Source organism: Urocampus carinirostris, chromosome 20, assembly GCF_059441175.1.
Source record: "Urocampus carinirostris isolate Australia breed hairy pipefish chromosome 20, RoL_Ucar_1.0, whole genome shotgun sequence".
NCBI lineage: Eukaryota > Metazoa > Chordata > Actinopteri > Syngnathiformes > Syngnathidae > Urocampus > Urocampus carinirostris.
In genome coordinates, this window is record NC_142368.1 from 17,438,548 (window position 1) to 17,453,294 (window position 14,747).

The 14,747-nt window shown below is 41.8% G+C and overlaps 2 protein-coding genes across 3 annotated transcripts in view; one reads left to right on the forward strand and one right to left on the reverse strand.

The window, feature by feature from the left end:
* Nucleotides 1-10,811, reverse strand: part of slc10a1 (solute carrier family 10 member 1) — a 28,228-nt gene extending 17,417 nt beyond the window's left edge. The window contains exon 1 of one of the 2 annotated variants that reach the window (XM_088325741.1): nucleotides 10,039-10,811. In XM_088325741.1, coding sequence (XP_088181867.1) covers nucleotides 10,039-10,117 — 79 coding nt within the window. In that variant the 5' untranslated portion in view covers nucleotides 10,118-10,811. Of the gene's footprint in view, nucleotides 1-5,881; nucleotides 5,955-10,038 lie in introns of those variants that run through there. The other variant, XM_088325742.1, reaches the window with a different exon arrangement.
* A 1,569-nt stretch (nucleotides 10,812-12,380) lies between these two features.
* On the forward strand, nucleotides 12,381-14,747 carry LOC148346421 (protein max-like). The gene is made up of 3 exons (XM_088325651.1): nucleotides 12,381-12,452; nucleotides 14,356-14,494; nucleotides 14,560-14,747. Exons 1-3 carry the CDS (start codon nucleotides 12,381-12,383, stop codon nucleotides 14,745-14,747), a joined length of 399 nt encoding a protein of 132 aa, XP_088181777.1.

Consider the following 14,747-nt stretch of genomic DNA (forward strand, 5'->3'; position numbering starts at 1 on the left):
TTTGTCTCAGTCTCTGTCTCTTTCTCTGTGTCTCTCTTTTCCTCATCCTTTGTTGCTCTTTGTCTCTTCCTCTCTCGCTCTCTCTTTTCCACCCCTTTTCTCCCACTCTCTGTATCGGTCTCTTTCTCTCTCTCTGTGTGTCTGTCTTTTTCTCTTCCTTTGTTGCTCTTTCTCTCTCTCTCTCTGTCTTTTCCACCTCTTTTCTCTCAGTCTCTGTCTCTTTCTCTGTGTCTCTCTTTTCCTTATCCTTTGTTGCTCTTTGTCTCTTTCTCTCTCTCTCTTCCACCCCTTTTCTCCCACTCTCTGTCTCAGTCTCTTTCTCTCTCTCTGTGTGTCTGTCTTTTTCTCTTCCTTTGTTGCTCTTTCTCTCTCTCTCTGTCTTTTCCACCTCTTTTCTCCCACTCTGTCTCTGTCTCTTTCACTCTCTGTGTCTCTCTTTTGCTCATCCCTTGTTGCTCTTTGTCTCTTTCTCTCTTTCTCTTTTCCACCCCTTTTCTCCCACTCTCAGACTCCGTCTCTTTCACTCTCTGTGTCTCTCTTTTTATCTTCCCTTGTTGCTCTTTCTCTCTCTCTCTCTCTTTCTTTTCCACCCCTTTTCTCCCACTCTGTCTCTTTCACTCCCTACTCAGAGTCATCGAATTTATAATGAATTCCATTTTTGCATTGTTTTACCGGGATTGTTATTTTTGTTAAGTATTGTCTTACGAGGTTATTACTACATTCACTATCACCAATATGATCCGATCCAAGTAGTCGCTTAGTATCAAAAATATCGATATTCGGATCCATCCCCTATTGGTAATAAAGCATTATTCCTAAAACAATCAGCAGAGAAGTGCAAGGTCATCAGCTTTTATGAAAGAGGAAGAAAGGTCGCCCTGGGATTGATTAGCAGTACTTTCCAACAACGTAGTAATCAGTTGCCATCAGTTCATAGTACGCCTTCTAAGGTATAACTTACTTCAGAGGTCGGTAGAGTAGCCAAAAATGTACTGATACTTCAGAAAAACATTATTAGGGTAGGAGTAAAGAGTAGTAGTCCACATAGAATTATTCGGATAGTATAGTAAAATAAAAAAAGTGCTTGGTGAAAAAAAACTACTCAAGTACTATAACGCCTTAGTTACTGAATATTTTTTTTACGGAGAGAAAAAAAAAAGCGAAGGACTCGAAGAAATGCGTGTACTTTCATGGACGGAATTTAAGTGGCGGTTTCAATGTAGCCTAATCCACCGGAGTAAGAGTACTGTTTCCTTTTCACAAATCTAATCATGTCAAAGTATAAACTATAGTCGTTTGAAAATACTCCGAGTACGAAATGTCCCAAAACGTACTCAAGTGAATGCAAAACGGAGTAAATATTACTTGTTACTACCCACCTTCAGCCTAGTATTTATTGTATACGTTGGGTACTTTGCAAATACTTTGAAAATTTTGGATACGTCGTCATTCAGAAATGAGAATTTCTTTATACCATTTGTTCTTTGATTGCTTAGTAAATATAATCGAAAATAAAATACTACAGTATTGGTAGATCCTTGTAGTTACTTTGTGTGTCCACTACAAACTGATACTAAAGAAATTCAACAAAAATACTACTAAATGAAAACAAAACTAGATATCTAATTTGGTGCTTATAAACGGGGACCTAATACTGTGTACATTTTGATTCAATACTGAAAAATAATGCTACTGCAGTTATACTATACTGTATTGCCAAAATCCTACTCCGGGAAAATCTACAAAATCAAGTACTACGAAAATACTATTAAAGAAATACCACAAAAGTACTACTACACAAATACCACAAATATCCTAAAAAAATACTACAGTACTCCTAAGACGACCGTTCTACCTCCAGAGCTTTACAATGCACTTTACCCATTCAGACACACACTCACACACCGATAGCGGAATCAGCCATGAGAGGTGTCTACCTGCTTACCAGGGAATTAGGGGTTCAGTGTTTTGCCCAAGGACACTTTGACACTTAACTCTGAGTAGGCGGGAAACGAACCCACGACTTTTTGGTCACGAGACGAGCGCTCTACAATGCACTTCACATTTTACCCATTCACACACACACCGATAGCGAGGGGCTTATCGGGGGCATCAGGGTTTTAGTGTTTTCCCCAAGGACGCTTTGACACTTAACTCTGAGGAGCCGGGAATCGAACCCGCAACCTTTTGGTCACGAGACGAGCGCTCTAAAATGCACTTCACATTTTACCCATTCACACACACACACCGATAGCGGGGGCTTATCGGGGGCATGAGGGGTTCAGTGTTTTGCCCAAGGACACTTTGACACTTAACTCTGATTAGGCGGGAATCGAACCCGCAAACTTTTGGTCACGAGACGAGCGCTCTAAAATGCACTTCACATTTTACCCATTCACACACACACACACCGATAGCGGGGGCTTATCGGGGGCATGAGGGGTTCAGTGTTTTGCCCAAGGACACTTTGACACTTAACTCTGATTAGGCGGGAATCGAACCCACGACCTTTTGGTCACGAGACGAGCGCTCTACAATGCACTTCACATTTTACCCATTCACACACACACCGATAGCGAGGGGCTTATCGGGGGCATCAGGGTTTTAGTGTTTTCCCCAAGGACGCTTTGACACTTAACTCTGAGGAGCAGGGAATCGAGCCCGCAACTTTTTGGTCACGAGACGAGCGCTCTACAATGCACTTCACATTTTACCCATTCACACACACACATACACCGATAGCGGGGGCTTATCGGGGGCATCAGGGGTTTAGTGTTTTCCCCAAGGACGCTTTGATACTTAACTCTGAGCAGCTGGGAATCAAACCTGCGACATCTTGGTCACAAGACAAGCGCTCTACAATTCACTTAAAACTTCACCCATTCACACACACACACTCACACACACCGATAGCGGAATCGGCCATGAGAGGTGCCTACCTGCTTATCGGGGAAAATAGGGGTTCAGTGTCTTGCCCAAAGATGATTTGATATGTAACTCAGATGATCCGGGAATCGAACCTGTGACCTCTTTGGTCCCGAGACAACCGCTCTAACACCTTCCTAAGACTGACAAAAATGTGCTTACCTTTGAAAGCATGTGAAGTGAGCACCACTTCTCTCTTATTAGTGTGTTGCTCTTTTTATGGCTTGTGTTCTCACAGGTGACCACTGCCCTTTGTCGTAGGGTAGGGCGATACTGGGGATTTTGGTATCGAGCCACGTAAATACAGGGTAGTATCGATTGATACCGATCCGATATCTTTCGTCTGGAAACATCAAGAACATTGAATGATTGCATTCTCACAGGTGACAACTGGCCTTTGTCGTAGGGTAGGGCGATACTGGGGATTTTGGTATCGATCCACGTAAATACTAGGTATCGATCAATATCGATCCAATATCTTTTGTTGGAAAATGTCATGATCATTGAATGATTGCATTCTTACAGGTGACAACTGGCCTTTGTCGTCGTAGGGTAGGGCGATACTGGGGATTTTGGTATCGATCCACGTAAATACTAGGTATCGATCAATACCGATCCGATATCTTTTGTTTGGAAATGTCATTATCATTGAATGATTGCATTCTCACAGGTGACAACTGGCCTTTGTCGTCGTAGGGTAGGGCGATACTGGGGATTTCGGTATCGATCCACGTAAATACTAGGTATCGATCAATATCGATCCAATATCTTTTGTTGGAAAATGTCATGATCATTGAATGATTGCATTCTCACAGGTGACAACTGGCCTTTGTCGTCGTAGGGTAGGGCGATACTGGGGATTTTGGTATCGATCCACGTAAATACTAGGTATCGATCAATACCGATCCGATATCTTTTGTTTGGAAACGTCAAGATCATTGAATGATTGCATTATCACAGCTGACAACTGGCCTTTGTCGTAGGGTAGGGCGATACTGGGGATTTTGGTATCGAACCACGTAAATACAGGGTAGTATCGATTGATACCGATCCGATATATTTTGTTTGAAAACGTCAAGATCATTGAATGATTGCATTATCACAGCTGACAACTGCCCTTTGTTGTAGGGTAGGGCGATACTGTGGATTTTGGTATCAATCCAAGTGCATTGTAAATCACAGGAGGTAGAGCGGAACTCTTGGGACAAAGTGGTCGCAGGTTCGATTCCCAGCTCCTCCGGGTTGAATATCAAAATGTCCTTGGGCAAGACACTGAACCCCTGATGCCCCCGATAAGCCCCTGTTATCGGTGTGTGAGTGTGTGTGAATGGGTAAAGTGTGTATTGCAGAGCTGTCGTCTTGGGACCAAGTGGTCGCAGGTTCGATTCCCAGCTCCTCCGAGTTGAATATCAAAATGTCCTTGGACAAGAGACTGATGCCCCCAATAAGCCCTCGTTATCAGTGTGTGAGTGTGTGTGAATGGGTAAAGTGTTAAGTGTATTGCAGAGCTGTCGTCTTGGGACCAGGGGGTGGTAGGTTCCATTCCCAGCTCCTCCGAGTTAAATATTAAAGTGTCCTTCGGCAAGACACTGAACCCCTGATGCCCCCGATAAGCCCCTGTTATCGGTGTGTGAGTGTGTGTGAATGGGTAAAGTGTGAAGTGTTTTGCAGAGCTGACGTCTTGGGACCGAGAAGTCGTAGGTTCGATTCCCAGCTCCACCGAGTTAAATATCAAAGTGTCCTTTGGCAAGACACTGAACCCCTGATGTCCCAGATAAGTGTGTGTGTGAATGGGTAAAGTGTTAAGTGTATTCTAACGCGTTTTGGAGGTCCTCGGTGACTGGTAGAGCGCTACATAAATCCAGTCCATTTATAAACTAAAGACTAATTCTGAACAACTGCTAGTGATCGTGACTAAGCTACGTCTTAATAATCTCATATAATAGACTGCAACACATTATCCGAACTACGACAATGTTACGCAGAAATCGTTGAAATAAAAATAAAGGATCATCCGGCAAAGACTACACTTCCCGCACTCCCGCCGAGAGTGTGCGCATGCTCAATAGGTTCCGCGACCTGGCGTGCGGCTTCCGAATCACGTGGAATCGGTCCGCCTGGATTCTGTCCAAACAGAACTGGAAGGAGAGAGCAGATGCTAGCTCCTGGTAGCTAGCTAGCTAGCAAGCAGTCGGACTTGGAACCTACGATCCCCGCTTGCTGTGCACAACAAATTCATGTTGTTTTCGAAAAGCTTCTAAACTTGACCGTTCCGTCGAAGAATGAGTGATAACGATGACATCGAAGTCGACAGTGACGTAAGCGAGACCAACTTTCCACATGTTTTCGTGTCATATTGACATTTAGCGGAGTTAGCCGCTCTGCTAACATTAGCTACCCCGATAAGACTCGAGACTTCAGTATGGAGACTTGACTTTAGCGCTAACTCCTGTTTTTGACGCTTGACTGTTTTGTGTAGAGTTTTCAAGTAATTTGTTCAAAACTGTTCTAGTTCTTCACAATGATGCCTACATTTTTACTTTTTGTGGTGTGTTTTTTTGCAGGAAGACTCGCCGAGATATCACAATGTGGTGCGTAATTCTGTGTTGGGTGTTGTCTGGTTATATTTACAGTTTATTTTGCAACAATTGTGCTTATTTTATTTTATTCTCATCGATCGTGTGTCTGTGACCAAAATCGAATGCGAAAGCAACGGGTCTCGTGATCAAGCGAGATGTTATCGTATTTTTCTCCTGGATGGAGAGCAAATGATCTACAAGACTCTTAGAATATTAGAATACCCTGTAATGTGATTAAAATGGTAAATGGTCTGCATTTCTATAGCGCTTTTCAAGTCAATGAAGACCTCCCAAAGCGCTTTACAATGTGCTTCACACTTACCCATCCACCCACACACTCACACACCAATAAGGAGTCAGCCATGCAAGGCACCTACCTGCTTATTGGGGGCGTTAGGGATTCAGTGTCTTGCCCAAGGACACTTCGACATATAACACGGAGGACACGGGACTCGAACCTGCGATCTCTTGATCCCAAGACGAGTGCTCCACCTAAAACACAAATTTTATACGTTCTGGGTTTATTATTAAATAAGTCTGTTGTTTTCATATTATTATGTCATGCACTATCCCAGGTAAAATTATGTTAGAAATAATAAAGTAACTATTATAAGAGTAGTGATATTATTATAAATTGGAGATTAAATTTCTTTGTTATGCCTAAAACACACCTATATTCTATAGCTTATGCATGACCCATAGTTCATGTTGACAATATCTGTGTATTGGTTATTAATGCTACATCTGTTGCAACCTGGTCATCCTTTTTATTTTATTTTGTATTGTACTTTAATTATTTTATATTTCAATTGTATTGTTTGTTATTGCAACTATTTCAGCCTGGTCGTTGTGGAACCTCATGTGCAAGGTTTTGTCATTTTTCTCATGTTGAGGTTTTTGAGTTTTTCCTTGCCCTCATGTGGGTTTTAGAATAGAATAGAATAGATCAGGGGATGGTGTAATAATTGTCCAAATTTGCAATAATCTGTGGTCTGTACAGCCCTTTGTGACTCCTTGTGATTAAGGGATATACATAAATACATGACTGAGGTTTTTGAGTTTTCCCTTGCCCTCATGTCGTTCTTAGATCAGGGGAAGGTGTAATAATAGTCAGTAGTTTGCAATGTGCAAGGTTTTGTCATTTTTCTCATGTTGAGGTTTTTGAGTTTTTCCTTGCCCTCATGTGGGTTTTAGAATAGAATAGAATAGATCAGGGGATGGTGTAATAATTGTCCAAATTTGCAATAATCTGTGGTCTGTACAGCCCTTTGTGACTCCTTGTGATTAAGGGATATACATAAATACATGACTGAGGTTTTTGAGTTTTCCCTTGCCCTCATGTCGTTCTTAGATCAGGGGAAGGTGTAATAATAGTCAGTAGTTTGCAATGGTCCGTGATCTGTGCAGCCCTTTGAGACTCCTTGTGATTAAGGGCGTCACAAACATGACTTGGCTAGAGGTTTTGAGTTTTTCCTCGCACTATGTAGGTCTTAGATCAGGGGATGGTTTAATAAGTCTGTAGTCTACTGCCCTTTGAGACTCCTTGTGATTAAGGGTGTCACAAATAAGCATGACTTGTTCTAATCCTCTTTTGGGACTGTTTTCTTCTTATGATCTTGAAGTATTGGTTGCCTTAGAGAGGGATAGGTGCCACTCTGCTGTACTTGCCCAAGACACACCACAGAAAATAGTGCCCCTACTTTGATAGTGGTGTAGGGAGATACATACCTCCCACCCACCGCAACCAGCAAGATACATAAAGGAATAGGGGTAGGCGCTTAAAAGCTTCGGCCTACTCCATTTAGGTACATGTTTGTGTATTGTACAACTGTGTTTGTGCAGAAAAGTAAATAAGGATTTTTGTTTTTTTTGTGTTGTGCCTAAACAAAAAAAAGTATACTAGCAGCCTGTAAGCCATATTTGGCAATCTTAAAATAGTATCAGGTTTGCGATATTTTTGATTTATAATAAATCCAGAATGTTTTTTAATTGAATTACAGAAGATATACAACTTCATCTCAATATTCTAATTTTCTGAGACAGTCCTGTAGGATTTGCATCGCAGACTGTGCCCCCAGGCTTCCCGGCCCCCACACACCCAGCCTCAGTCTAGACCAGGGGTGTCAAACTCATTTTAACTCGGGGGGGCCACACGATAGAACATTCATTCTCTTGGGGGCCGGACTAGTAGATTAAAGAGAAAGAAAAAGAGAGGGAAAGAAAAAGAGAAATGGTGGGACAAAGGGATAAGAGAGGAGAGAGAGAACATTTGAAACGAGATAAAAAGAGAAATAGTGAGAGAGGGAAAGAAATACAAAGATAAATCAAAATAAAGAAAAGAGAGAAGGGGAAAGGGAAAAGAGAGCAAAAGAAAGTAAAAAGACAGAAAGAAAGGAGAGAGAAAAGGAAAAGTGAGCAAAAGGTAAAAAGACACAGAGAAAAGGACAAGAGAACAAAAGAGGGTAAAGGAAGAGAAAAAGAGACAGCAAGTGAAAGAGAGTGAGAGAAAAGAGGAAGAGAGATATAAATACAAGTACAGCGTCTTTTTGAGAGGCACTTGGCTTCGGCAACATCAAGTAGACAAATTTCAGACTGCAGCTCGTTTTTCTCTTGCGCTTCTCTCAGCGTCGTCTCGCGGGCCGGATTTCATTCCTTAGCGGGCCGCCTGTTTGACACCCCTGGTCTAGACAAAAGCAGAGCAAACTATATTTTGTCCAAAAGCTTTTACAGCTGCACAGCCATGTGCCGTTGTTTCTAGGTTGTTATATTCACCAAGAAATACAGTGAATAGACTATCATAATGCATGGCCGGGTATTCCGTTCCAACACACAGCAGAGGGTTGTTTGACAGCAAGTAATGCTGCATATATGGCGGAGAGTGACACTGGAATAGATGATGCTGGTGCAAGCATGCATGCATTAGTGGGGGGGTTGTTAGGGAAAGAGCTGCAGCGGGAAATTCTCCCGTGAATTGAGGTCGTTCTACTATAGGGCTTGCAGTCTTGAGCGTGGAACACAACATGGCGCACACACCTTGCACGATGCACAATGAGTCAAATTTTCCCCCTGTTAACCTATTCTACATGTCCTCATTTTATGCATTCGTTTAAGCCAATCGATCACCCAGTTCCAAGATTTACTTACCATTAAGGCCGCAACTCATGATTTTCATCATCGATGAAACTGATTTTTAAAAAACGCAATTTGAATTTCCTTCTCTACTAAAATATTGACGTTCTAGACGGATAGAACAATAAATGGTAAATAGTCTGCATTTCTATAGCGCTTTTCAGGTCAATGAAGACCTCCCAAAGCGCTTTACAATGTGCTTCACACTTACCCATTCACACTCACACACCAATAGCACCCATGCAAGGCGCCGACCTGCTTATTGGGGGCATTAGGGATTCAGTGCACAAAACAACAGAATATTCTGTTGTATAAAACAATTTAAAAAAATCATGTGTTTGTCAAATAACTTAACAATAAACAAACATAAAAATGAATAATATACACCTGCAAATGTCCAATGTACTCTTTTCCTACCACATTATCCAAGTGTTGAGTTAAACGTGTCATCATTATTTTTAATTATTTTCTGTTTTTTTCTGCAGCAAATTTTCTGTCCCTTTAAAGGTTTTATGTCAATTTTGTTTTGGAATGATGCAATGTTCTATGAAAAGCATTTAAAAAAAAAAATACTTATTTGGATACTTATAAAAAAGGTCTTAGGGTGCCCCCTGTCAGGTCAAAGTGGTACTACAACCATATAACTTCGCCACAGAATGAAATATACAGACGCTACCCTACTTATGACCATTTGACTCGCGTAAAACGGTATATACGGAATTTTTTTTGAGGACATCCGGACATTGCTGTAAGTTAGATTTTGTATTGTGTGCTCTACCAGCGTGTGGCCCTGTGAGAGCTCACCCAGCATCCACCCCAAAAAAGAAATCTGGATTCTACTTCCTGGTTCGTGTGTAAACCTACTACGTGGTCTATATTGCTAGAATTTTGACGTTTTTATTGTTTAATATCTGGTGCATCCATTCAATACGGTTGGTGTAAAGTGTAAAGAAGAGACGAGCCGTTTCTTTTGAAATGAAAGTGGAATAAGAAAGCTTTGATGTGGTTGAGAAAATGGTCAGAACGCTTTTTTTCATGCAACTTTTTGCCATGGAGGAGGACCTCTTGAAGAGCATCTTCCAAATGTAAGTCAAACTCAACTTTATCTTTATAGAGTATATTATGTTATGAAATGTTTATTTTTTAGTACAAAACAATACAGGTTACTTATACAAGCCTTAAACATACTTAGATAAACCTTAAACATAGAAAATGTAGCACTAGAGCAACTTACGAACGATCATCCGGAACCCCATTCATAACTAGAGAAGCGTCTGTATAGAAAAAAACCCAACTAAAGGTACTTCTGCAGCAGGGTGTCAGTGCGGATCTTTTCATAATTTTGTTACCGCCGCGGAATATAGACCTTGGACATGTTGAATGTGTTGCAGAATCAGATACTTACACAAGATTTGATATCGGCCATTGCAGGCGGACAAACGGGCACACCACAATGCTCTGGAGCGCAAGCGAAGGGACCACATCAAAGACAGCTTTCACAGCCTGCGCGATTCAGTGCCTGCCTTACAGGGAGAAAAGGTTGGTAATGGGATTGGCGCACACCACACTAATGGAAGAAAGGCTTTTTTTTTTTTTATTCCCTTGCCTAATGTCACTTGACTCTAGGGCTACCACTAAAGACTGTTTTAATAGTCTAGTAGTCGCCAGCTGCTGAAAAATGGGCCCAATGGAAAAGTACATCTTTTGTTGAGCATAGTGTGGATTTTTGCACGATGCAAAACCAGTTTGGCGTAGCGCTCGGTCAGTAAAAACTTATCATGAAGCCATAAATATCATATTGAACGTTACTTGAGTTTTACAGAGGCGAGTCAGGGTCCGTTTCCATCTCAAGCCAGACGTGCTTTTTAAATGTTGGTGCATCATCGAGGTCCTGTCATGACACGCAAGGTCTGCTTTGCAAATTTGGCAAGTTGTGTTTTTATGTGCCTTATCCAGGATTAAACGCTCCCAAACTTAGTAGTGTCGGTATCCGTACTAGATGTTGACACATCTAGATGTTCACGTTGCCGCTCCAGACACGATTGCGCATGTGCGACTCTCAGTAGAGATTAGTATATTCATGTAATGGCAAGGTTCCTGTGGATCCTTAAACAGTCTTAAAAGGCATTGAAAGCATTATTCTTACAATAAGGACTGAATTGGCATTAAAATGTCTTAAATCCCATTTTAAAATGTGCACACATAAGATTTAGTAACATTTATCATGTTTTCTTTTAACGTGGCAACATCACATCTCATCTCATTAGTAGGGTCGCTGGGGTGCTGGAGCCCATCACAGCAATCATCGGGCAGTGGGCAGGGGACACCCTGAACTGGTTGCCAGCCAATCGCAGGGCACACAGGGACAGACAACTCGCTCGCTCATTCACACCTAGGTACAATTTGGACCGGCTAATCCACCTGAAATGCATGTCTTTGGAATGTGGGAGGAAACCGGAGTGCCCGGAGGAAACCCACGCAAGCACGGGGAGAACATACAAACTCCGCACAGTAAGTCCCGTAGCTGGATTTGAACCCACACAGGAGGTTCCCAAGACCTTAGAACTGTGCCTCACAGGTGCTAACCACTGCCCCACCGTGCTGCCCCGGCAACATCACGTATCCACAATAAAAGAAGTGTCGAAACGGTGATGTGGTATCAGTCAGGCCCCTCAGCGCGGACGCATGTCTTGGGTATTACACACAATACACATAGCAACCTGGGACAGAGATGTTTACTTTGGACAGTGGGGAAGTGTTAATTTAATGAGAAGCGACTGTCTGCCGAACGATTTTCGCCATGGCTAAAATCTGTGCCAGGTAATGTGTGTAGGGATTTTCTAGCTTTAATTTTGAAAATCGTTAGGATTTAAATGAATTATTCTTTACTGCAATCAGTAAACGAATTTGCCTCTCGGTGTTGCTTGTGCTCCACCATAAATCTTTCAATTACTCTAAGGGTTGTTGGAAATTTCTACACTGATAACAAAATTAAATTACGTTATTACTTCGAGTTCTGATATGAATTAGTCATCCCAAGAAAATGGAATCAGTGAACCAGGCAGTTTGAAATTGGACACACAATTTATTAACATAGAGAATCAATGATAAAAAGGGGAGGGAAGGGGTGCTGGAGACTATGGGAGTTTTTGACTGCTGAAAGTCTGGGAGTTATTAGCTCAAAAACAGTTTCCTGTTGTAATGCTAGTCGATTTGGGGAGATTCCCTTGTACAGAAAAAACTCATTGAAGAACCAGCAAACATGGAGTAATTCTGAAGCCGTCATCTTACTTGTCGTTGTGGAGAGATTTGGTCTCGTGCTCTGGATGGTCGCAACGTATGGCCCATGTGCTCAATTCAAGGCCGCAGTGCAGAGCCTCTATGCGCGTGGTCTCTGATACTCTCAGTATCGGGTGACGGTGTTTAAAATTGCTAAATTTGTTAAAAAGCCGAAGGAGTGAGAAATTTGCGTAACGTTCTGTCCTTACAATCCAAAGAATTGCGTACGGTGAGAACATTATTTTATCAATTTATATCCGTGGATGTTGTAATTACATTCACAACTTCATGTTATCAGATTTCATTATGGTACATGGTTAATTGTTACGCCCAGGATCTGTCCAAAAGGGGATGTAGTCGTTCAATCCACTCCAAAGTTCTGAGTTATTTGAAACAAAGAATGTGGAAGTCATTTTAGTGCTGTTTTTTTTTTTTTTTTTGCCCTACATGTGTAGATTTTTGTCGACAATGTCAACTGATCGTTGCAGCCCTATTCAATTGACGAAGCACTCGATGGGATGGACTTTTGAGAGCGTATGCGTGAGAGAGTTAGGGGGAGAGGATTGAAAAGCTCACGTCTGCCTGCTTTGGGCGGGTGTCAGGAAGTCGCAATAGGAAAATGTCTCTGCTCTCTTCCTGTTTTGACACAAAAAAATGCAGCAAGCGGCCTGTTGAGAAGCTGCCGTTGTGGCGTTAGTCAGGTGTTTTGCACAGTTTTGGGAGTAACCAGTACACTAACTCGTCAATACAAATTTGTAACTCAATTGTCGTTACATGTTGCTTTACTCCACTTTTTAAAAGCAGATCATGAATTTCAATTTCGTGTGTTTTCCTTCATTCTTAAAACCGACAATCAGTCAGCAATACAATGTTAAATAATACCATGCAAGGATGGGTGTATTCATATGTACCTACATAGTATAACTAAATATAGTTACGGTGGTGCTGTTTCAAGCACAGAGTGTGAGGTCATGTAATTTTTCCCTACTGATATTCTCCCTGCTTTGTTTAAGCTGTATTTCGATTGACATTCTTAATTTCTGTCATTCTGCCAGTATAATGTCAGTTTGTACCAGCCTATTGTTAGATCAAAAATAGGAACATCTCAAAATAGCAACAAGACAGCGATTTTATCTAGGCATAAAAGTCTAGGAAAAAACATTCTTTTGATCCGTGCTTGATTTATTCCTTTGAGAATTCTGAAAAAAAATTGTCCTGTATTGTCTGGTATTTGAAGGATTTAAAGTCTGGGGCAATAATTACAAAAGTTCACTACAGCCCCTTTTTATCTTCCAAAAACGTGCAATTAGAACCATCTACAGGGTAGGATATCGAGATCATACTAATATTTTATTCCTGCGGTCCAAATTATTAAAATTAGATGATTTAGTAAAATTTTTCACTGCACAACTGCTATTTAAGGTCAACAAAAACATCCATAAATTATTCATTCAAAAAAAAGGAAATTATAACTTAAGGGGCTGTAGTGAATTCATAATCCCAAAGGTGAGAACCACCAGGAAAAGTATGTGTGTGTCTGTGTGTAGAGTCAAACTTTGGAGCAATTTACAAGACAAGATCAAACAATGTCCAACTATTCACGTGTTCAAATTTAAATACAAAAAAAAAAACATTCCTGGCGTAATACAGAGATGAAGAAAATCTGGTATGAGTGATACGAGAAATTGGGAATAGTGCGTCTAGAACTATGGTTACCTTTGTGCTATTGTTGCTATTGTTATATCATAACTGTTATTGTTAATATTATTACAATTGTTATATAATTGGTGTGTTTAATAGGGAAAATGAAAGGGTAGGGAATATAAGCATTTGCTTCTGACTACCACTTTTCGAACATCCATCCATTATCTGCACGCTTATCCTCAGTAGGGTCGCGGGGGTGCTGGAGCCCATCCTAGCCAACTCCGGTTAGTGGGCAGGGGACACCCTGAACTGGTTGCCAGCCAGTCGCAGGGCACACAGGGACAGACAATTTGCTCGTTCATTCATACCTAGGGACAATTTTGACCGACCAATTAACCTGAAATGCATGTTTTTTGGAATGTGGGAGGAAACCCCCGCAAGCACTGGGAGAACATGCAAACTCCGCACAGGAAGGTTGGAAGCTGGATTTGAACCCATGACCTCAGAACTGTGCCGCACGCGCGGTAATCACCGCGCCGCCCCTTTTCGAACATATTACATACTATTATTTTGTTGTTGAGTTATTGTTTTTGTTTTATTTCAATGTTCGAATAAAGTTTTCATTCATTCATTATGGACATTTATTATCGTTCATGGTTGTGAAGATGCTACCTTGTTTGACCAACCTGTGAGGTGAAAGTCCTTGGAGCAGTGAGGCACGAGTGAAGCGCATTGCTACTCGGAGATTAGGCGTTAAAAGTATTGACGTCACTTTTCTTTTGTATGCGTCTTTTAACAGCAGTCTACCAAACAGGCGTCCCGAGCTCAAATCCTAGACAAAGCCACAGAATACATTCAGTACATGAGACGAAAAAATCACACGCACCAGCAGGACATCGACGACTTGAAAAGGCAGAACGCGCTGCTGGAACAACAAGGTAAATGCTCTTCTAGTCGCCGGCGTCCACGCCGCCTTAACATGAACCTCTGCCGTCTTGCCAAGTGCGCGCCCTGGAGAAAGTGAAGGGCTCTTCCCAGCCGCAAACCAACTATTCCTCGCCCGACAGCGGCCTGTACACCAACCCCAAAGGCAGCGCCGTGTCGGCCTTCGACGGCGGCTCCGACTCCAGTTCCGAATCGGAACCCGAGGATCCTCCCAACCGCAAGAAACTGCGCGTGGAGGACATCTAG

What these genes read in the sequence shown, in the direction of transcription:
- LOC148346421 (XM_088325651.1), top strand. Translation starts at nt 12,381, where the DNA reads ATGTCAACTGATCGTTGCAGCCCTATTCAATTGACGAAGCACTCGATG. An exon ending in GGACTTTTGAGAGCGTATGC is followed by an intron (nt 12,453 to 14,355) that starts GTGAGAGAGTTA and finishes GTCTTTTAACAG; the next exon opens with CAGTCTACCAAACAGGCGTC. An exon ending in CGCGCTGCTGGAACAACAAG is followed by an intron (nt 14,495 to 14,559) that starts GTAAATGCTCTT and finishes CGTCTTGCCAAG; the next exon opens with TGCGCGCCCTGGAGAAAGTG.